This window comes from Epinephelus moara, chromosome 7 (genome assembly GCF_006386435.1).
Source record: "Epinephelus moara isolate mb chromosome 7, YSFRI_EMoa_1.0, whole genome shotgun sequence".
NCBI classification, from domain to species: domain Eukaryota; kingdom Metazoa; phylum Chordata; class Actinopteri; order Perciformes; family Serranidae; genus Epinephelus; species Epinephelus moara.
In genome coordinates, this window is record NC_065512.1 from 31,280,622 (window position 1) to 31,304,063 (window position 23,442).

Consider the following 23,442-nt stretch of genomic DNA (forward strand, 5'->3'; position numbering starts at 1 on the left):
CCTTACTTCTCTGGTTTCTGGCTTTGAGAGAGAGTAGCAAATGTTCATAAATATTGATTAAACTTTCCTAGGCCATAGAAATAATATATTGAAATTCTTAATTGATGTGGTGTGCCTCTTTAACTCCCCACACAACTTAGCTACAGTTGTGTTAAGCAGCTATACAGCAAAGATGGACGACTAATGTAGCTTGCTAAGGTCAACTTTTCATGCTTTCATGTTTATTGCAGCAGGGCCAGTTTTAACAAAGCCTTATAGCGGCGGTTGTCTTGCTTTTTGCAGTCAAACCTCCACTGAAGCCCTTTCATTTTACCTGTGTGCCAGTCAGACACACTAACAAATGAATCCCTTTTTGAACAAGCAATCTGTAACGATGCTGGCTTCATCTATTTGTTAAAGTGATAGCGTTTTGGCATTCAAAGACAGGTCTCTGTCACATGAATGTCCTGTAATGGTTCTGTTCAAACATAATTTGCCATATGAGGTGTTAATCAAAATTTGGAAACATCCTTTTAAATGTTAATTAAGAAACATAATAATTTAAATAATTGCCAAGCCCACACACACAGCTAACACAAACGCATTGTCTCTATACGTGGTTGCTATATGCAAATCAAGTGTCCTTGTAAAAAAAAGTTAGCTTGAGGATAGGCTCAGGATCATCCCTGCCCTCAGGCTGTGAGTTAAAGTTCAGAAAGGTTAGGCCCACGTGTCAAGAAAAGAGCATGGGGGGTACATGCGATTTGTGCGTATGTGTGTGTGTTGTTCAGATCCAAGCTCACATGGGTGGACACACCCTCTGAAAAAGCATGCCCATCGGCCTGTGTAACCAGATACCTCTATGCATGTTGTTGATCCTTTCGCTCTTACTTTCTTTACTGCATCATCTCACATGCACAGTGACGACACTCACAGGCCCCATCTACATTCGGCACACGTCTGTTGACTAAAATAATTGTAGGAAGTTATGGAGAGACAGAAACTACAAACACCTATATCTTGAACAAGCTAGTCATGTAGAATAGGATTCAAGACCGGAGAGGCTAAAAGGAAAGGAGAGAAGGAGGAAGGGATAGAGAACAAGCCGGACTATGAAGAAATTAGTTGCAGCATGAAATAAAAACAGCAGCACTAATGTCCTGTATTTCTTGACTGCCCTTTATGTTCTTGTTTCAGTTGGCGATGGAATCCCTTCGCGCTTCCTCCACTACATCTCCAAGCAAAACAAGCAGCGGATAAAACAAGGTTTTACCATGTAAACTGTTGATGTTCCAGAAATAACCCTGTCAAGTGTCACACAAAAACACACTGCAGGTCTGAAAAAGAGGGCAGGAAACTCAAGGTTTAGAAACACGGTAACCCGTGTATGAGTCTCTCACTAGTGCTGCTCATTTGCCACTGCCTGACTGGAAGAGTTGAATTATTACAGGTTCTGTAACTCCTAATGTTGCCACTTTCTAGCTGCACAATTGGAAGTAATTTAATCTATGGAAACTCTGAGAAAAAAATACTAAACCTGGGTCTTTCTTTAACCTCTGCTGGTCACACCTCAACCTGCGATCAAAGACAATGAACGCTTGCTAATTCTCATGAGGGGGGCACAGCAGAATAAGAAGTGAAATCCATTTTTGGCTCTGACCCACTGTTCTTAAGCAACTGTGTCCTTTGACCTCCTGAGGTATTCAAGGCTCTTTAAGCAGCTGTTTCAAAGGCAGACCTGAGACACACTCACACACACGCACTAAGCTCAGGTTGCACAAGCGGCAGGTTATAAAGAGCGCATGGCAATGGATCTACAACTCTTTGCTGGGCAAACTGTAATACACCTTTAGGGAAATGGTGGTTATACGTGTAAATGTGCCTAGAAAGGTATATGTTGCTGTGTGTGTGCATTTTTGGGGATAGTGGGAAGGGTGATAGTGAAGGAAAGGACAAGCCAAAACACGCACTGGAGCGTAATTCTTGAGTAAAGAGTGAGGAGCCAGCTGTACTCACATACCTGAGGAGTGTAAAGGTGGGGGTGGGGCTGCAGTGGAGAGGAGTCCTCTCTTTAGGTATAATCATAACATCCAGGGGGTTATTCTGTAATAATACGACAAGGAGCAGTGGTGGTCAGGAAGGACTGATCTCATCATCTTAGCCCCATTTTGACTCCAGCGTCAGTCTATGAGCAGTTTGTGTCTGAAAGACGTCTGACCAAGATTGATGCAATAATTCCCAACACTCGTACTTTTGTCACCACATCTGAGCTAAGTCCTAATTACCTTTCTAATATGTATGCAGACTTCAATAAGGGAGTAAAACCCTGTGTCAAAATTCAACAGATGACTTCCATGAAAAGTCAAATATGATTATATCACTATCCCTCCAACGTAACTGAGCCAGGGGAAGTGGTCACATAACGCCGACAGTGGAGCAGCAGCCATTTTGCTACACAATGTATGGCATATTGTCTAATTTGGTTGCAAGGGCCGTGACTGTGACAACAAACAAGCACACTTAGAAGTGTAATATGAAAGAGTTTCTTAAAAAACAATGTGTAACTCATACAAAAGTAATCCCCTCTCATTCATCACTGATGAGTCATTAGAAGTGTGTGGCAGTGTATTCATCTGCAGAAACCCTTCCCTCTGCTTGCATTTTATAATTTTCTTCTTATTCAGGTGTGTTTTGGACGTCTCCAGCCAGTAACAGTGCGCAGGTGAGGTCTGGACTATAGCGAACAGGCAGAAGGGACACACATCCAAGAGGGAGCTATGAAAATCATGGACACAGCTCCAAATAGAATGCAAATATATCGAGGCGAAACGCCAAGTGGACAAAGCTCATTCTGAAACAGGAGTAAAAGTGGGGTTGGCTTTCACTTTCGCTTGCGAGCACTGACGGAGAGGATGGACAACAACAAACGTAATGTTCCTACATTACTACAGTAGCTTGCAGTGTTCATATAAGCAATGTAGGGAGGAGAGGCCAAGTCTGAACCTTGTGTTTATAAATGGTAACTGACAATTCCTGTATGATATTTGCTTTGCTTAAGTGTGCACACAAGCCAATATTAAAGTCAATATTAACTTATAGCTAAAGCAAGAAATGTATACAACTGCGAGCAAACAACATGTATCTACAGTTCAATGAATGAATGATGTCTGATGAGTAGCACCTATTGCCCAGGAGTACATCATTAGTTTGGTTCTGGCTGATCAGTTAGCAGCAATAATTTAAAATTGGTTCTTGGTACGAATCCCAAAAGACAACAGAGCTCTGGATGGATAAGCTTAGTAGAGAGTCAGACAGAAGGAACTCCACATGTTATGGAAAAGAAAGGAGCGGCAGGGATTATGTTTTATTTGCTTTGTAAGCACAGCTAGAGTAGAGCAGAGCTACACATGTGCCTTTATGATAAAAATATTTCATATTTGAACTTTTGAATATACTATGAGAATAGGATTAAGTGTTCGTAAATGGTGCTCTGTTATACAGAAAATGCCTGTTCCTTTTAAACTTGGATTAAGTACATCTATTATTTCAGGCCAAACATCTACTGCTTCACATATTCAATCCACCCTTTGATGCCGATCAGTTGCACCCCGTCCCCTGCTGTTTGCCCACCTGTCCAGCAGCCCTCGTCTCCCATTCCCCCGTTTATCTGAAGCCCATCTCTGCGTCTATCTGTGTCATATCCAGTGATCATCAATGATCATGTTAATCCTTTAATGTCTTTATGTTGCACTGTCTTAATCCAACCTCTGCAAGGCTAGCTAAGTCTCTCTCACATCACCCTAAACTATAATCTAGCTAGCTTTATCTCCTGGCTCTGTCTGCAAAATCAAGCCCTGCATTTTTCAGGAACTGGGTTAGAACACACAAGTGACTCATAATGGGGCAAATACCGATGATGAATTACAACAGATATCTGGAGCCACTACTTATGTTGCCAAGGCCTAAAGGCTTGTGGGCCAGTGGAGTAAAAGAAGTCAAACTCTCTTGCTAAATCATAAAGTTTTGAGTCAATTTGTAGATGTAGGTACGAGAGAAAAAATGATCCAGTGGTCTTCAGGAAGTCAAACTACCACACTGGGGTATAAGCAGATCAAAAGATGGAGGATCTCCAAGAGTCTGTGGAATAAATTTGAATGTGATATGCTCTACAAATTTTACACCTGCATCAAATTAAGAGACAATAAGTAAATATAATTAGTTTAAATATCATTGATAAAAATGCGTGCTTAATAAAAACTGTTACGGCCATTATAGGATCACAAGCGCTGATTTCTAGTACTTTATAATTATGGTGTCAACAATATTTACACATAAGAATCAGATATTGCGCACACATGCGGAGTGACAGTTCTCGCTGGTGTAGTCTGATTTCTGTATACCTCAACATAAGTGGTGGTTTCATAGCATTTACTCAGTCTGTGTGTGTGTGTGTGTGTGTGTGTGTGTGTGTGTGTGAGACAGCGAGAGTAAGAAGTAGGGGGTCGGTCTCGAGCTCGTCTCTCTGGCTGGATAACATGCTGTTTCAGCTAATCAAACCATTATGACTGCCCACTAACTGAGAACACCATTACCATAATATGCAGTTTCATCTGATTAGTTATGCATGATCCAGATACACCAACGCCGGGCACAGGGAGAGATAGAGACGGAGAGAGAAAGAGAGACAGAGTGTGCGTGAGGAGGATGGGGATGGGATGGAGGAGGTGACCCTGATCTGACAAAAATATGTCTAAAAAAAAAATCTTAAAATGGAACAGAAGGAGAGCTACAACCACTACGAACTCACGTTCCATGAAAAAGGTCCTACTGAGTGATATAATGACTCATAGGACTCATTAGAATAATCTTATATAAGCATGAAGAATCACTGGGATCTATATGACAATACTGCCACTGTCCAACTATGAATGCATTCTGTTCATCCCTAGACAAAATGAAGCCGTCATTTTTCATATGAACTCCGGACAATGTCTAGAGAATCAGGTCCAGAGTTGCCCTTTCACACATATGGCACGACAGGAGATCGTCCATGTCGATACGTTCTCACATACTGGAGACACTTGGTTTGATTTAGGTGAGGAGCACAGGAGGCAGGACATGACTTAAGAAATACGCTGCAGAAATCGCAGTGTTTTGTTTGTTTAATCTGGCCATGAACAGCCGAGTCTCATGCCATTCCTTGAATTTATCTGACGCTTTTGGCGATGGCCCTTACTGACAGAAGTTCCTTAGTCTTGTCATCCCTCCAATTAGACATATTTGTTGGTGTCTTTGTTTAAACGACCCTTCTTCTTCTTCACCCTGCGATGTCTATCTTCTTGCATGACAGAAATGTCATCAGCAGGCCCCCTCGCTTGCTGTGAATTCTCTGGACAATGACCTGCTCTATTCACATGTGGGCTTAATCGGACATTACACGGACTTTGTACTATAGGGAGCTGGCACAGTTAAGTCCGTTTATTGTCCTGTCCAACTAATTCCGACATTTGCATTCTCACATACAGTTCCTCTGGGTAATATAAGTTCAGGGTCGCTGTGCATGTGTGAAAGGAACTTAAGTCTTCCCCCCTACTAGAACTGAACCCATCTACACCCAATTCACAAGGCCACTGTTATTTTTGTCCCTGTGTTCACAGGCAGGAAATAATTATTTTTAGTCTGGGCTTAAAAATTTAAAATGTATGCACACGTGTCTTCTCCTCTATTTTCTGAATGATAGTGTGACTAAAATGCTAAAAGCCTGTCAGATGCATCCACATGATACTATTATTCTTTTCTACCGATCCAAACTCACATGTCACCATTAATATGGCACTCCTCGCTTCTCATTTTGGGGAGTCTAGATCTGTCAAGGCACCTTCGTCCTGGCATTCTGTAGCTGTGGTATCTTGCACAGAATAAACACAGCTGTGTTTGGGGCTTCGGAGATGATATTCGCCAAAGACTTGTGCCATATCCGCCCCAGCAACAGACCACTAACTAGCTGCCTTTCTGAGAGCTATCTGGCTGGATATTTATGTGAAGGCATGGCTGTTTGGCTGGTTCACTTAAGGACTGCCAGTCAGACTGAAAGGACTATAGCTCACGACAACGATGGTGATCTGAGAGTGCTATCAGCGCGTGCCATGTTAGGCAAAATTGTTTTCATGCCCTCCTGTGGGCATATTTGTAAATCTATGGTGACTATTTTGCCTCCCGTTTCAGAGTGACTTATTGGCAGTAATTTCCCCTCATGTGATTACAGATGCAAGATGCACAACATTCAAGAAATAAGCTGGCACAAAATCGCTAGTAACTTGGCAACGGTCGGGTCGGTGTGCAGTCACTGTTAACTGAAATGGCCGAACTCTTGTCTATCAATGTGCTCTGCTTACTGCGCTTCCCAACTGCAAATAGGACTGTGAGCTTTCCAAAGGGTTATATTAGAATGAGCAGGCAGCTGGTCCTCTTGGTTAAACATGAACAGGCTGCTCTTTGACAGGGCTGTCACCAACAGTCAGCGTAAGTCCCAGTGAGCCTGGTCTCACTCAAACAAACAAGAGGATCATATCAGGGATCTTTAAAGGTAAGTACTACTCAATTTGAAACATGCACAAGTGTGAATCTTATTAACCAAGTTGTTAATTTGTGTAAGGAGTGAAAAAATGCAACTTGGTAGCACGGAATTGACAAAGAATAAAAAAATTACATTGTGGTGACACAAGTGAAAGTGAATTGATACTAAAAAAAATTTCACAGCTCTTCTGGCAACGAATCCAAGCTTACTGATGTAAGATACGCAGATGCTAGCATCTCTGAAGTCTGATAATGTATCTTGCCTGCAGCACCCAGCCAGCAGTCTTCTTACCAACGCTGTCAGTTAGTTACCGAGCTGTCAGCACAACTGAGCACCACGCTGCAAGGTAGGGTGTGTCTTTTTCCAACGTTGAGACTAACCAGACATAAGGTGTCAGGCAAAGATAGAGAGAAAAAGGAAGAACAGAAAACTCAAAGCAAAGAGGAAACGCTATTTCCCTACTAAACACTGACTTCTTGTGTGAAACAGTGGACATTTAAGCACTTAATGTCCTGCACATTCTCTAGTGTTCTGTGCTCCTAGCCCATCCCACTGTGTATACACATCTCAGCCTTTCAAACCGGCAAGAACAATGGCTGACCTTTGACTACTTTGCTATGTGGGCTGGTTTATGATGTTTAACCAGGAGGCTGTCATGTTTATGCATCTTCTCTGCAGGGCATCAGCCAAACCTGTGGAGACACATCTGTAAAAGTGGCATGATGATAAAGTGGTGGTGAGAAGGATGTCCAAGTGGTCATGAATTTGCTGTACCTTACTGCTTACCACATTTACACTAATAAAACAGCCTAATGCTTGCACCAATAAACTCAAGTATTGAATTTAAGTGATGGATGAAATTCCTCCAAAAATTCTGAAGCTAATTTTGCCCCTGTTGTAAAGCTGCAGGCAATGTTGACCAACAGTTTCTCAAACTGTTGTGCATATAGTACAGGAGTGCAGGCTACGCCCCAAGACTGAGAATAATTTCAACTAAAGTGAGGCCTTTGGCAGAAATGATTAGTCATCGTCTGACTTTTATTGTGTTGGTTAAATATCGCCAAAAATAACTACTAATTGTTGGAAATAAAGGTAAGAGTACATTACAGCTTGCCCCGCACCATACCCACAGTTGAATTTAAGCCAGCCGCTTTGGGATCTGATGATACTCCCTAACTCCCAATTTGCTCCCATGGGATCCCCCTGCCCTTTACAAGCAGGTGCAGATTATCCCTATTACCCCGGCCACACCTGTGCCTCCTCTGTCTCCCACTATCCATATCCTCACCTCACATCTTCCCCTCACTTTTTGCTATCTGTTCTCTCTCTATCTCACAGACGTTTCTGCTGTATGCCATGGGGATGGCAGGTTCAGGTGCGCTGCTCAAGTAAACCAGGGCCATTGCCACAGGCAATTTAATCCTCACCAGCTGAGTCCATCCACTCCTAAAACTCAAGACTTCTTCTTGCAAAGAAATGTTCAGTTCAATGAAGCATTCTCCTCAGCACATCATTTATGAAGGCTGCAACTAACAATTGTTTTCGTTGTCGACTGATCTGTTGATTACTTTCTCAATTAATCATTTAGTTATTTTGTCCATAAAATGTAAGTAAATGGTGAACAATGTTGATTAGTATTTCCCAAAGCCCTAGATGATGTCTTCAGATGTCTTGTTTGGTCCACAACCCAAAGATATTCAGTTTATGGTCATAAGAAACCTGAAAATATTCACATTTAAGAAGCTGGTATCAGACAAGTTTTACCTTTTTCCCTAAAAAAGTACTCAGATTAACAGGTTATCAAATTAATTGCCAATTTTTTTATGGTTAAAAACAAATACATCGATTGTTGCGACTCTACCATTTATGAATTTGCAATATATAAATAAAAATGGCTAAACTGCATGTAACAAAACCAATGAACACACACTTTGCTCAGCATTATTTAGTCATGTTTATGTGACAACGGCACCACAGCACAGCCTCCAATCCTACGGTATGTTTCAGCAATCAGAGATTGTGCCATTAAAGAATCCTGGATGCCTGACTCTCCTATCTTTACCCTGAGCTGAGCTAAAAATCCAGTGTTGCAAAATAATCCGTACTACCACCGCTTTAATATATAATATGGTGTCCCAAATAAAAATGTGCAACACGGCAGGCCTAATTCCCAAGATAAGTAGTTCAGCTTCTGCAGCCATCAGCCTCTGACAAGGATTCCCAATCGCATTCAGGTCAATATCAACATTAGGTCAAAGACACCCATTTTTAAGGGGGGAGGCATCTGCTTAGGTTATTGCTTATGTGGATTCCTTCGTTGATACTGTAGAGAAGCTATTGTCACTGTCTAATCTTACATATTAAAATATAAATATGTACAATACGCACAGTGTGATGAGGGTTGGGGGCCCCCTTCACAAATCCCTGGGAACCCCCATCCATGTTTTTGGGGCTACTGACACTTGGAAACCCGAACCCAGCAACTGGACTCCATTCACAATCCCTTCCTTTGCTGCCCCTGACTGAGATCCCATTCAGAACCATTTGTGACTCTTAAGCTCCGGGGCCCTTAAGTCATTTTGCAGTTCAGATAAAGAAAAAAGACAAGAAAAGAAAGCCAGGAGGGAGAGATAGAGGCTAGACAAACAGGACAGAGCAGGGTCCATATGATCTCAGCAGCGGCAGCAGACTGGCAAGCAGCAGGCAGCAGAGGAACCGACTGCGACCCAAAAGATGTGGCACGGATGGTGGAGGATTACGTCATCGAAAAAAAAGGAGGACGCCTCATCACAGCAAACCCTCGCATCTATTACTTAACAACACATAGTTAACAGCTTCTCGGTCAGCAGACATAGCTGCTTTCCTATCAATTACTTTGCAGAAAAAATGAATTATTGATGCACGGCCGACTGAAGCCGGGTCGCAATAAGCAGCTTATCCATATATAGGCCCTCTCGTGTGACATTTCTGGGATGTGACACGTACATGAGAGCAGTTGTAAGCAAACGGTGCCTCAGCAATCATTACCAATGAATGACAAAACCCTACATCGATTTCACTTGAAGGGTCTGTATTCGCTATGGGCTATCTATTTACCACGGATGCTATATAGTGAGACACACAGTAACACGGCAAAGCGACTCCCTCAGTAACCACTGATTAATGCCTGTTACATATGATAAAGGAATGTCATTTTTGAAGCCACATCCGTCACATCACTGACGCCGCACTGGCTCCATTGAACGCCAACTGGACGCTGTCATTAAAGGGCTTATTGTGCACTGTATAATGAATGAGCTATTAACGGCCTTTTAAACTCAATTATAAACGTCGACTCGAGGTAAGGCCGAGCAAAGTTTAAATAATTCAATAAAGCTTTAAATGCAAAAGCAATACTGCGCACACTGGGTTTGCGAGTGTTTCGCAGCTACGGTAAGTAAGCTGCAAAATATTGAATGGGCTGAGAGGGAGCTAGCTAACAAGCGAGCTACACAACCACTGGCTATTAAGGTTATGGTTTAAAATGTGTCTTCTGTTTCTTTTTGTGGTACCAACCTCAAGCACGCACAGTTGTATTGATAATATGGAGCATTTAAAAAGGCGCTATCACAGTGTTATGTCGCAATGTTAGCCTTTTTAGCTGCGCGAGGAGCAACTTGTATAAAAGTGACAGCGCTAAGCTAGCTAGCTAGCTAACGTCAGCTGGCTGTAAAAACTGGTGGCCTGTGAATGAGCGTCTTTCTTACCGTCATAAACTGCTCCAGCGGCGTCCAGTTTTTAAGGAATATATTTTTTGCCGTGTGAGGAAATGTTTTGTGTAGGGGCGATATAGCCCGAACATCCAAGATCAGTTCACCCGCTGCCGATGAAACCCGAGCATCATCATTATCACCGTCTTCATCAGTACTGGGAGTCCGGCGCTGCCTCACACACATCCATCCAGCAGAGCGGGGCCTCCTCCGGGCTCGACCATGCGACTGGCTCGGCGACGACGGATAATCCACAAGACAGGAGCCCCCGCAGTAACCATTGGCTAGACGAGGCGACTAGCAGTCATTTCAGGTCGAGAGAATGAAAAATATATTCCCACGCATGCGTCAAAATGAAGAAAATGTTATCGGGGAGAAGGTTACGAGTGATAACCTATGGGTATCTGATCACAAAACAGGCAAATGTTGCGTTTCTGACTTTCCTAACATGAGCCTCTCAGTTGTTGTCAGCGTTCCCTGGTCTCTCTGCAGCTGCTTTGCCTGCCTGCCTGCCTTGCAGCACAGCAGCGATCAGCATAGCGACGTAATGGCGCAAAGCGAGCGCACAGGGGCGGGGCCACGGAGCGGGAGGCGCGCGGTTTGGTTTTTGAGCGCACACAGGTACAGCTACTCCAAAATATAATCTTAATATTTCCACCATTAGCTGCATTGTAGCTCATATGAAGAACATAATGGCAGTTTTGTGTGTTTGTTTGGGTCAATCAAATTATGCTGTCAAAGCATGTGCATCATGTGACCACTGATATATAACCTGAGGTGAAGTCAGGTAACATGTGACTTGAGGTCAAAATGGACCATTGAATGAATCATTTTGATTAGTCTGAGATACTTAGGTGGGGCAGAACAGAGAGTCCAAAACTCACTGGACCCAGATTTTGCCAGGAAAGCCATGAGGCATGTTGATTTTCTCATTTTGGTTATAAAAGAACTGCAGCTAAAATAACGAGGGTATAACAGATATGGTTGTAGGATGCTGCATTTTATTAAATGATTGTCTTATAATCAAAATATTTTCACAATACTTTTACTTTTTATAGGAAAAGCTTTTGAGTGTGTACTGAATGCATTCAGGTAAAATGGGACAAAAACAAACAAACATAGGAACCATTTAAATCATGACTTATGCTAGTGTGTGTCACCCTGTAAAAATGAAGCAGTGAATCGATGTCAGCCACAACTGTCCAGGGTTAGTCATCATCATTACACACACACACACACACACACATGTCCATTGTAGAGAATACAGCACCAAGAAAACAGGGAGCAAAATAACAGAATAGATGGATGGTATTTTTTTATTGAATTGTTGGGTTACAATAATGATTCAGTGAATTAATGGCTGAACTGATAAACTGACTGAACCATTTAAAAACAAACATGACAGTTGCATTTTATCTGAACATGTCACTGGAGTGAGGCAGGGGCTCTTTGTGTGTTTGGCAACATTAATCTTCATAGAAATATAGCAGGGATCCATAACAAGACTTTTAGATGGTTTTCTTGGCAGTTTACTAAAAAGTGTTCAAATGTACCTGACTTCACCCCATATATTTTACATTATCTTAATCTGTACTGGATAATGTAACACGAGGAATATGTGCATACTGCAGGTTGTACAAATTATTTCATTTTTTGCATACTGTTAAAAAATATTTAGTTTAGTTATTTTGCTAGCGCACACACAGTAGTCTACCTACTGTCTGATTCAGATAGAAAACGAGATGCTGTGTCAACAATACAATTTGCACATATTTCTTATGTGTTGAGAAATCCTTCTGTATACCTTGAATGTATTTGAATGCACTGTTTTGTGAGTAGTTGTGAATAGGTAGGTGATATAATGCACTCGTGCAAATAAATTAACTTAACATTTAACTAGATTTTATTTTATGTTTAAAAATGCCACCAGAATTAAATAGAAATAGAAATAAACCATGCCATAAACTCAACACACATACACACTTGGATTTGATGTTAATAGAATATATTTTTTTACTTGAATTTCATTTTAAAAAGAGCCACATCCCTGCAAGAGTCTTAACTCCAGAGTGAATATCATTGTGTGACTTTCAAAATAAATGCCATTATGAAAATTATTCTTTTCTAGTTTGTTCTCATTCACTTCAAGTCCAAGCCTGTCCATTCACACCAAATGAACCTGTAGCCCTGTCATTCATAAGGCACCATGAAAGAAAAGTAGTAGCAAGCTATGAGAGCGGTGATGTGGGCTGTACTGACCTCAAGTGGCTTGACAAAGAAACAGCCTACAATGCCACTAACAATGGCCCATTGTACAGTAACTCTGCTTGGCATACAATGGAGTAAGCAGATGAAGCAGAGTGGTGAGAACAAGACAATAAGCCTAGTGTTGTTGATATGCATATCCCAAAAGACACTTTGTAGTCGGCAAAATGATGAAGTAGACCTAAATATCCACTCAAAGATTTTTTTTTTTCTTCTTTTTCTTTTTCACAGGAACATTCCTAATCAGATATGTATTTATTGATTTTTTTTTCCAACTGTGTTTTCAATATAATATGACCTGACGATATGAGGATTATTACAGTACAACAAAAAATATTTGGTTCGTATATTGGTGAAAGCATTTCCTGAGTGCAGGGTGCAGCGTGTCGAAGCCTACAATCTGCTGTATAATCATGAATCTGGAACATATTCGGCATCTTGCTCAAGGGCGCTAATGCAGAGAGGACACTTGCTGTCAGAAAACACTGAACCCAAGCTGTTCTGGTTAAAAACACTGCCTTTATTCTACCAAATCTGCCGTCTACTTTTATGTCCAAATTTTATTACACCATGTGCCTTCTAGTTTCAGCTCTATTGACCCATTAAAGAAGAACACAGTGGGATGTAGCTGCCACTTCACTCTACGGACAATGATATAAAAAGTCAGTGTATGTCTATCTACAACACTATTAATTATGTGCTTCTATATTTAGTTCAGTCCACAGGGTACAAGATTGTAATTGTAATTAAAACACCATATCTGAACCTTGTTAATATGCAGACGGACGACCTGGGGGAACTTGGGTCCTATATGATGAGTTCTGAGCCACAATAAGCTGCATATTAAGATTATTATCGCTAAACAAATTAGTTAGGGTCATGCAAATGATGCGTGGGAACATCGTGTTACTCTTCCTGAAAGGTTATTCAAGATCTGACCTGAGATGAATGGAAGAATGCTGCTGTTCATTATAGTGAACACAGCTTGATGTCATATTTATAAGGACAAATACATGGTTAAAGAGCTTTTTTAAATAGATGCACTGGGAAAATACTGCATTAACTAGTTCTATTTCATCTTCTCAGAGTATGCACATATGGATGATGCATACAGCTGCATTGTGGGGGGTTCATTGCTTCCATATTTACACATTAAAACACAAATAGTTCGGATATTATGATGGATTGACCTGGCTTTCATTGAGTGGTAACACATCTGAAGATACTGTGCATGAGGGTGCTTCAGATTCTCTAACACAGCTAACAATGAACTGCTATTTCTCTATAAAGAAGCATTCAGCTGAGCAGCTAAAAGCTCAAACATCAAGGGCAAACTCTTGAGTTTGTTTAAATATTTGTACCCATGCTGAACATCTGTGATATGAAACCACTGAATCTTGTGTTGCGTTGTCATTAGCCTATATTTTGTCGCTTCACTTTCCATTTCTGAGAACGGATCAACTGATTCTACACGGAGAAGAAATCAGAAGTTTCAGCTTCTGGGATGTGAAAAAATTCCACTGGCTGTAAACAATGAGCTTGCCACTCAGGATAATCCACCGAGGTCAAAGGTTTATGGATAATCCAGAGTTTCTAGAACACTGTTTATTGGACGACATGTTGCTGTTTACTTGTTTTGTATTTTGGTTTTCAGTTAAATGATCAAAAACAAACTAAATTCCATTCACCTTGATTGTAATGGGATTGCAGCAGCTATTGGGTAGATGGATATCTCAAAACCTGGGCAAATAAACAGAACTATACATGAATAGATACCAATATATCTATGTAAGGATATATGTTTGTTTGTTTGTTTGTTTGTTTTTGTAATATGGACAAACTGGCCTGGTAAACAGCAGGGGTGGGGGAATTAATTGATACAGCATAGTATTGCGAGTATCGTGTGGTAATATCGTATCGTCCCACAGTGCCAAGTATCAAATTTTTATTAAATAAATTATTAATACCACAAATTCAAATTACACTTTAGTTAGCCTACTAAAATAATCAATGGCTTTTTCAGTCTACTAGATACACTTTGCTGCTGCTGCAAAAAATGGCTTACGTGAGATGAACACACTGAAATCTAGATAAAACATCTGATGACAAAGTTTTTCTTTGGAAACATAAGTTACAGTTGAAAAAAGGTAATAAATCGCAATATATTTTATCGCAATATTATTGCATCGTGACTTAAGTATCGTGATAATAACGTATCGTGGATCCTCTGGTGATTCCCAGCCTGTAGTAAACAGAGTGTTTTGCAACACTGATCATTTCTAATAGCTTCTAATTCTAAAATCTAGAGAGAAAGAACAACACCGTATTCTGCATGACAAAGGCTGTTCACCCAGGTCTACTCAGCAACATTTATTTTATTTTATGCTCTGAACAGGCTTCAAAAATATCTATTTGAACATTGGGTAACCACTGGAATCTTGTCTTCTGTTGGATAAATAACCCACCAGTCAAACTGTCCATTAAATACTGGACACCAAAGCACTTTACAAGGCTGTCCTGTCATTTGTGTTGTTCCGCACTTCAGAATTCACAAGACGTTAAACAAAATAACATTCATCTTTCGTGGGATGACATACTTCTTTGGAAAAAAAATGTTATTAATGATTTTGGCTTGGGTTTTTTTGCTTCAAAAACAAACTCAGGAACCATCTTATCCTGCTTTTATTCAACAGTCTATTCATGATTAGCACAACGTATAGATCGACAGGTTCAGCTTACATCCCCCCTGCCGCCCCACAGTCTCTCAAGATTTTTCCTCTCTCAGCAGAGTGAGGATCCCGTCCCTTCTGGATGTGTACGGTGTGTGTTTCAGCTGAAGCAGGTGAGCAGGAAACAAGTTCCCACTCGGGGCGTACATCTCCTCTCCCTTTCTCCCCATCAGGGAGCGCAGTGTTTTGTTTCTGGCAAGAATCTTATCGTAAAACTCTACCCCTCCTTTGGCGTAATCACGAGAAATTCCTGCAGCCTGCCGGTCAGAGCTATAGTCAATCCACTGGCCAACAGCATCCGAGGTGAGGAAGTAGGACACGGCACCGAGCCCCAGTGCCAGAATGTTCACGCCCCCGCGGAGTAGCACAGGCCCGGTGTGGAGCCCAAACACCTGCTTCATGAGCACGCTGTAAACCCAAACCCCACCCAGGCAGAGCGGGGCAACAGCAGCACTCACAACGGGTCCTCCGGACTGCAGGCGGGCCACTTCTCGTGCTAAGGCGAACTTCTGTGCCTCAGGGGAAAAGACCAGTGCCTCTTGTAGAGCGGCGCCAGTTTCGCTGCTCCAGTCCACCGTTTTGCCATTGATAAAGATTGTGCGATTGGTGATGCCACTAGAGTCATCGCCAGTGCTGTTAAAGTTTGCTGGGATGCCGATTTGAGCCCCTGCAAAAAGCCAAGGGACACCAGCACCAACCGGATGGAAGCCGAAGGAGGCGAAGGCAGAGAAGTTCTTGGTTGATGTGATACCGTAGTCCTTCAACACCTAAAATGACAACATTGGAATTTGGATTTTGTCACTTTCTTTTTACTGCACTTTATTAAAAACCGATGTTACTGCACTTCCATAAACTATAAAGCAACACTTTGTGAGTGCTGTTGTTTAATTGAGTTAAACAAGGTTAGTATCTTCTTTTAACTGTTCTTATTTCAACTACTGTAAAAATGATGTGCAATAATGCAGATAACCCTGCCACAACTGTGTATTAAATATAACCTGATTGGACAGCACTACCTGCTGGAAAACGTCCTCGAGCTTTTCAGACAGTGTGGCTGGTTCTCCTTTGGACCAGGCCTGATAGAGCTGACGGTAGGTGTGGTCAGGGAACACATGGTAGAATATTTTGGCGGCAAACACCCCACCACAGCTCGCAATAAGCAGTGGAGTCCTGTACTTCTGGAGAAGCACCGTGTACTTGAGGAAGCGGGACGCCATGTCACGTCTCGACTGCTTTTGTGTCAGTTAGCTGCTGCAGACTTCAGTAGGTGGCATCTGTGAAGGAGGCAGACAAAACGTTTATGAGTATACCAACGGGCCTGCAAGTCACAGATATGCAGAAGGCGGATTCAATTCAACAGAAGCATGACACTGTCGGAAAAATTCCCTCCCTTTCGAAGAGGTAATGTAGAGTTTAAGTGTCTCTCAAGGACACTTCAGGCAGGGATGTGAACCTTTGTTGTCCTGTTGATGGAATACTTTCTTTAACCAAGAGGCCTCCGTAACATCACCTTCATCACTATGAGTTAGCTTTAGTTAAAAGCTCTATATCACAATCCCTGGCCATTATGTTTTCAAGGTTAACCAGGGAGCCATTAACACCAGATGGGAACATAATAGCTGACACAACTAATGCATTGTGTTACTTTATGTTCCAGTCCACAGATAAAGCCTCCTCCAGGAACTCGGCCTCATATCGACACTGAAAATGTGGGAACATAACATCATGTCCTTGCCTGGTCTTGAAAGGCACAGTGAAGGGACTGTTCTTAACATATCAGAAGAAGGGGAGGCTGAGGTGTCAATTTTTTATCTTTTAATTTTTTTTTTTAATCCTCACCCTCCCAAGTGAGGGGAAGGGTGAGGAGTATTTTTCCTTGAGCTTCCCTGAGTGACTGGGGGAAAATACATGACCCTTCCTCCACCATGAATAGGCCCTAATCTTTTTTTTTTTCTTTTTTTTTTTAAACATTTACACCAAATGTTGATATTTGAGCCAATGTAATCACCAAATCAAACAGCTGATTCCTGAAGCAAAATGCAAACCCTTCTTACAAATTGCATCATCCTCACACAAGCTGTGTGTGCAATTCTGCAGAATATGGGTGCATGACAGCCAACCTTACCACACAAAACCAACAAAATTTTATAAAGCCTTCACATCACACACTCCCCACGCATGCACCCAGTATCAGCAGCATGTACATGATGAGTGTTTTCCAAAATAAACTGTACACAACAGTGATAGGAGTGGCCAGCCAGAAAAATACCAGTTACTCTGTACAGCGGATGTTATGATTTTAAAAACTTCTTTGACGTTTGAAAGTTAAAAATATAAAATGGAATCCTGGAGCTAGAAAAAGCATTGTTTTTTTGGGTTTTGTTTTTTTTACTATTATCATGCATGCAGGAGTGCAGCATTTAATGTTTTTTACAGGATCTGGCTAATGGAAATATTTTGTTAATGTCAAATTTTAGGTGAGAAAGGACGGCAGAGGAGATACTAGCACACCAATGAAACTGGGCTGGACAGCGACAAAAAGGTCCACAGGCTGAAATCATGAGTGTACTTTGAGCATTCTTCTTTTAGTGCACAGATGTCCTTAATAAACTGACAAATTGTTGCACTGATCTCAGCCTGTGACCTTTTGTGACTGTCCTGCCCAGTTGTATTAGTGTGCAGGTACATCCTCTACCTTCCTTTCTTGTCTATTGTACAAACACACCCAGGACAAACTTTTTTGTTGCCCTAAGTAATTTCACAGCTCACAGCGGCCCTAAAATTTTAAGTGAGACATGTAAAACAAAGTGATTTTTGTGAAATATCACTATCTTAAGCTTAGATTTGGGTATGTTTCCTGAGGGAACATAAGTCCCTCTTCAATGTTTAAAAATTTGACATAGCTCCCCTATTTTGTACCCCCAATAAATAACGAACAGTCCCTAACGACAGTTTCCTGAACTTATTTGACACTACAGGCTGAGTGAAATTACCAGTGAATGTCCTGCTCACGCTTAAACTACATGAAGGGCCGTGCAAATAGTCATACACAAAATGTTAGCAACCTTATCAGTATCAGGCTTTGGGTAGCTTTATTTCATTTTCTAGACAGTGCCGAACTGAAGTTAGCCTAGCAGTGCATGCTAATAATTATAGTCTAGTAATATCTAGTTATTTAACGTCGCTAAAACAGTACACAGCAGCACTAAAATGCAACAACTACCGTTAACCGCCTCCACTGCTGCAACCTAACACAATGTAACATTAGTTTTTTTGTTTGAGGCACATTGTCCACAATGTAACGTTACAGCAACATTAGCTAAACAACCGCTTTCCGTTTTAGTTCATAACGTCACTAAAAACAATGGCAATTTACTGTCTAAATATCAAACACACATCTTGTTTCACTCACATGCTCTCCACATCTTTACAAGGACAGCCGACATAGTTATGTGACAGAACTGTTCCGTCCGTAAAGCGATTTAGCTGTCGTCATGGTGTTGCGCGACAGTTTTACGACAGTGGATGTAACAGTCTGCCTGAATGTTAGTACCTTATACAGTGATGTATTTTCCCATTTGTATAGTAGGAAATCGTTTATTCTAAACCACATGTCAGTTAGTGTGATTGATAAACAAAGCTAATAAATTATTGTTCAACGATTAATGAAAATAACAATAATAAAAATGCACACACTCTTATTCAGACACAAAGTGTTTTATTATTCTTGTTAATCAACTGTTTCACTGTTTTACACACTTAGATAAGTGTAACCATTTAAAGTGAACATTTAACAGTAGTCTTAACGCACTCCAACAGTGAGGCAGAGAAATGCAAATAAAAGATACAATCAAGTTAACTGTTCAGTGTTCAGTGTATGTAACAGTATATGACCACAGAGGTACCACCACCCTGATGGCACCTTAACAAAGTAATAATAAAGTATCTTATTGCTTTGGTCTATACATTTTTTTTCCATTTACACACTTTATTTTATTTTTTATACACAAAAGTGGATTATTCAAAGTTGTATAAAGGCAATTTAATAACAAATAAGGAACCCCACACTGTGGTAGAAAAATGCAAAATAATAAAAATAAAAATACAGTCAAGCTTAACTTTCAACTATTCAGTGTAATGGTATCAACAACACCCTAACAGTACTTCAAAAAAAGTGTAAAAGAAAGAAAATTACAAACACAAATGAAGTAACAAAGTGACCATCTACATGAAAAATCCCTGAGACTCCCAAAACTGCAGAAGAGAAACGCAGACTATATGCATATGCATACATATACACTCAATCAAAATATTTAACTATTTAATGCAATTGCACTAACCCTACCTTGATTGAACCCCAACAGGAAGAAAAATACAAACACAAAAGAATTAACAAAGTGACCATCTATATGAAAAATTCACATTTCTGTAATTGTGCATATATTCAGTTACTACGGCTGCATATTGGTAGTTTTTACTATATTTTACATTGCACACGTCTCTAAATACACAATTTTAATTATTCCCAATTCTGCTCCAATCTGAGTCTACATTTATTTACAGTTTCCACGTGTACATTCTGTTGTGTTCTCTCAGCATGTACAGTACTTGCCTATACTGTACCATCATTTATTTTATTTTCATCCAATGCAGCGATTGCCCATTACTTTTGTTGCCACAATGATGACCCCCAGAGATAAAACAGGTTCTCTGGCTTGATAAAAAAAAATATGGCAAATAATAATGGCGCATCACCAAATCAGTTTCACACAATAGCGTTAATGTTAAAGAGGTTTCTTGGCATTATCTTCAGTGGGTGGTCACTCCAGGTGTTGAAGTATGGAAACAGGCGGCTGGTGAATGCGTGTGTGAAGGTATGTATGGCTTTGTTAGTGTCTAGATCAATGAAGGACAGCCTCCCTTTGTCACAGTCCAGATGCACTCTGACCCTCCACAGCCTGTGCCTCAGAGGGAGGACAGACCCTGAGCATGATGGGGAGAATGCTGTGAATTTATCATTACAACACCTCAGCATCCATAACCCAGACAGTATGTCTCCCATCCTCTGGGCATCCTGTGCTATCACACCCAGTGCCCACACATGATTGTCTCTCACCTGCACGTCCCAGCTGTGACACCCTGATGTGAAGCCCTTATCGCCCAGGACACTGCGGTGCTGCTTCATCCTCTCTGGGGTTGCAGCAAAAGTCTCTTTGGGTCCACATCTTACATTTGTCAGATCGTTGGACATGTGGAGCTCTGGATGGGCAGTGTTGGGGTTCAGGATCACAGGGGTGTATGACACCACGCTCTTCATCTTCAACCACACATTCACCCGCATATTTCCCAAGTGTTTGGCAACATTGATCCGGGCATCTGTGAGCTGCTCTGGGTCATCCGGCAGGGGGCGCTCAGCTGCACTCATTAAAGCTTTGACTTTAAAGAGCAATGCCGTGTCATTATCCCGCAGGCCTCCCTCGATGGTGTTTATGGTACTTTCCATGGCCTTTATCTGTGCTGTCAAACCTGCAATCTTGTCCTTCATCATCCCTCTTTTTTGCTCCTCTTCATCCTTCAGTCCTGCGATCCTGATTGCTTCCTCCAATTCCAAAAACTCGCGAAGCTCACTGAACTCCTGTTTTATCTTGGTCTCTGTCTCCCGAGCTTGAGTCTTAATTTCTTCATCTATTTTGTCCCAATTTCGTTTCACTTTGTTGAAGAGTTTCACTTTCTCTTGCAGAGGACTCAGGTAATCCCCCAGGTCCTTTCGGAGACTCTCTGCTGCCTCGTTAACGGGAGAAAACCTGTGATTTGTGTGCAGTCTTGAGTCTCTACAGACGAGGCAGACAGGTGTCTGGTCATCCTGGCAGAAGAGTCTGAGCCTCTCGCTGTGGAGGCGACAGAAAACCTCTGGGTCCATCTCCAGCAGATAAGTTTCGCACAGGGTTTTCAACACCAGGTTGCGAGGTGGTAATTTACGTATCGACACTGCCTTGCAAAGAGGACACTCACGCGATTTTTTCGTTTTCCACCATGTCTTCACACAGTCATTACAGAAACTGTGGCTACAAGGGAGAAGCACGGGGTCCTTGAAGATGTCCTGGCACACCGGACAGGACAGCGCCTCACTTTGAGCTGACCAGGGGGAGGTGGAGGCCATGTCTTCCGCTGCTTCTTCTTATCTGTCCGGGTTTACAACTTTTGCCGACTGTCACAACTTTCTCTTTACACATAAAGTCTCTGTCCCATCGAGCTTGTCCACCGTCTCACATCTGCACAGTTGGTTTCGAAGTTGAGGGAAAAAACATGCTATCTCTCCTCCCATTGGCTATCGTGAAATTAGCTTATGACGCATGGTGTTGCTCGCGCTGAGTCATATAATAACCTTGGGAAATGTAGTGGTTTCCCCAAGTCAGTGAAGTACTATAGGAGAATGCTAGGGGCGCCGTCATCCATAGGGGGCTTCACTACTATTACTTTGAAATATCACATAAGGCCACAACAACATAACTACATAGCAAAGCCTACTAAATAACCCTGTCTGGGTTCCTGCTGCCTCATGGAGATTGTATTGATTTACATTGTGATGCGTTCAAGTTCTGTTCAGTGAACATGAGTATCATGACATGTTCAGTGTAATCTCATAAAATATAGCTTTTGGCGAGAAACTTGAATAAATACAGTTTGAAGGAAAAATGTGTTGATGTTTTCACAATAATCTAAAAAAGATATTAGAGAGGGAATTATGACGTATCAAATATAATATAAAGGCTTTGGGAGTGGAACTAGCGGTGGGGGCTAAAGCCATCAGCTGGCACCTCTCCACCCCAAGAGTAGTATCATGCCCACAGCCATTCATAGTATGAATCCACAAAGAAGAGACAGTTAAGCCTTGCACTACCCATAGGGCATATAAGGGCTGTGATTATAGCCTATATTCTAGCTCAAGTATGGTCGTAATTTTTAGTTTTGGTTCAATTTCTTGTTAGTATTATTATTTTTTCTGTTTTTTCTGTTACTTGTGACACGGCTGCTGTTACACTGCAGTTTCCTCTGTACTCTGTTTATCTGTCCTCTTCTGTTTCCTCCCATATGTTACTTGGAAAATGTAATTTAAGTAAAAAACTATGTGTCCTTATATTGTTTCCAGTTTCCCTCCACCCTGCAAAGCATAAAAAGGTATGAAAAATAGACAGATGTATTAATGTTAAACTGATGATTCTCTTTTTAGTGCATTGGATGAAAATCTGCCCAGTTGGCAGAAGAAAATGTTGGCATTGTATGTTTCTGCAAACCGCTGACATGTTGCCTTTGTACCTTTGTTCTATTTATGTTTCTAAATTGATGTAGCTCTGATAACATGTATATGAGCTAACTTTGATGTGGCTCAAAAACGTCAGTACTGGAGGCTGGCTCTGAGGTAAGTTTCACTTTCAGTTCAGGTTTGAATAATAAGGTTTCAGTGAAAGAGCATAGGACTGGATAAATAATGTATGCTGTTTTCAATGGAGGCATGTGAGAAAAACAACGATTCTTGACGAATTTTAGGTAGCACGGTATGACTAATTCATATACAAAGGGTCATTTTATGGATGAGGTATTTCCTTTAAGTCGATTCCCCCCACATCTCTCTTTTTTTCCAAGCCAGTGCACTGTGGGTGTGAGATGGGAACGGCTCATTAAAGCCCTATTGGTGTTTTCCATCCTTCCAAGAGACCTCGGTGACTGCAATTAGTGTGTTGCATTATGTTCTATGGTCACATTTCTCTAAATGAATGAATAAATAAATAATATATATTGCAAGGCTTCTGTCAGTGTTTATTGTAATGTTATTACTTTATTCCTTATCTTGTTGACAATTTTAATCTCCTGTTATTTTAAAAAGGAAGCGGTGTGTGTGTGTGTGTGTGTGTGTGTGTGTGTGTGTGTGTGTGTGTGTGTGTGTGTGTGTGTGTGTGTGTGTGTGTGTGTATGGGGTGCCGTTTGTAAAGAGTCTCACGCTGAAAATAACATCAACATTTTGCCACATTTAGCTCCAAACAATGTTTAAAAAAGTATTGTGAATTTTTTAACGTCACCTTTTACCACATTTACAGCAATATTTGTTAACTTAGAAATATATTAAATAGTTAAATCTAAATAT

At 41.2% G+C, this 23,442-nt stretch overlaps 3 protein-coding genes and 1 long non-coding RNA gene across 5 annotated transcripts in view; 1 reads left to right on the forward strand and 3 right to left on the reverse strand.

Annotated features, from left to right (window-relative positions):
- Positions 1–10,815, reverse strand: part of ptpn4a (protein tyrosine phosphatase non-receptor type 4a) — an 84,095-nt gene extending 73,280 nt beyond the window's left edge. Inside the window, exons 1-2 of one of the 2 annotated variants that reach the window (XM_050048218.1) lie at positions 10,303–10,815; positions 2,000–2,082 (exon numbers count right to left, since the gene is read on the reverse strand). The gene's annotated coding sequence lies outside the window, so the exon portion shown is untranslated. The remainder of the gene's footprint in view (positions 1–1,999; positions 2,083–10,302) is intronic. The other variant, XM_050048217.1, reaches the window with a different exon arrangement.
- Positions 6,843–8,331, forward strand: LOC126392672 (uncharacterized). Its single transcript, XR_007570205.1, has 3 exons — positions 6,843–6,902; positions 7,235–7,292; positions 7,895–8,331. It is a non-coding gene; the product is annotated as an uncharacterized LOC126392672 (long non-coding RNA).
- Positions 10,816–14,926: 4,111 nt separating the features above from the next.
- Positions 14,927–18,787, reverse strand: tmem177 (transmembrane protein 177). Its single transcript, XM_050049380.1, has 3 exons — positions 18,712–18,787; positions 16,316–16,573; positions 14,927–16,066 (listed from the first exon to the last, which is right to left on the reverse strand). The coding sequence occupies exons 2-3, from the start codon at positions 16,514–16,516 to the stop codon at positions 15,335–15,337; spliced, it is 933 nt and encodes a 310-aa protein (XP_049905337.1). The 5' UTR covers positions 16,517–16,573; positions 18,712–18,787; the 3' UTR covers positions 14,927–15,334.
- Positions 18,788–18,997: 210 nt separating this feature from the next.
- LOC126392932 (zinc-binding protein A33-like) lies at positions 18,998–21,576 on the reverse strand. Its single transcript, XM_050048698.1, has one exon. It carries the CDS (start codon positions 21,457–21,459, stop codon positions 20,065–20,067), a length of 1,395 nt encoding a protein of 464 aa, XP_049904655.1. The 5' UTR covers positions 21,460–21,576; the 3' UTR covers positions 18,998–20,064.
- Positions 21,577–23,442: the final 1,866 nt, after the last annotated feature.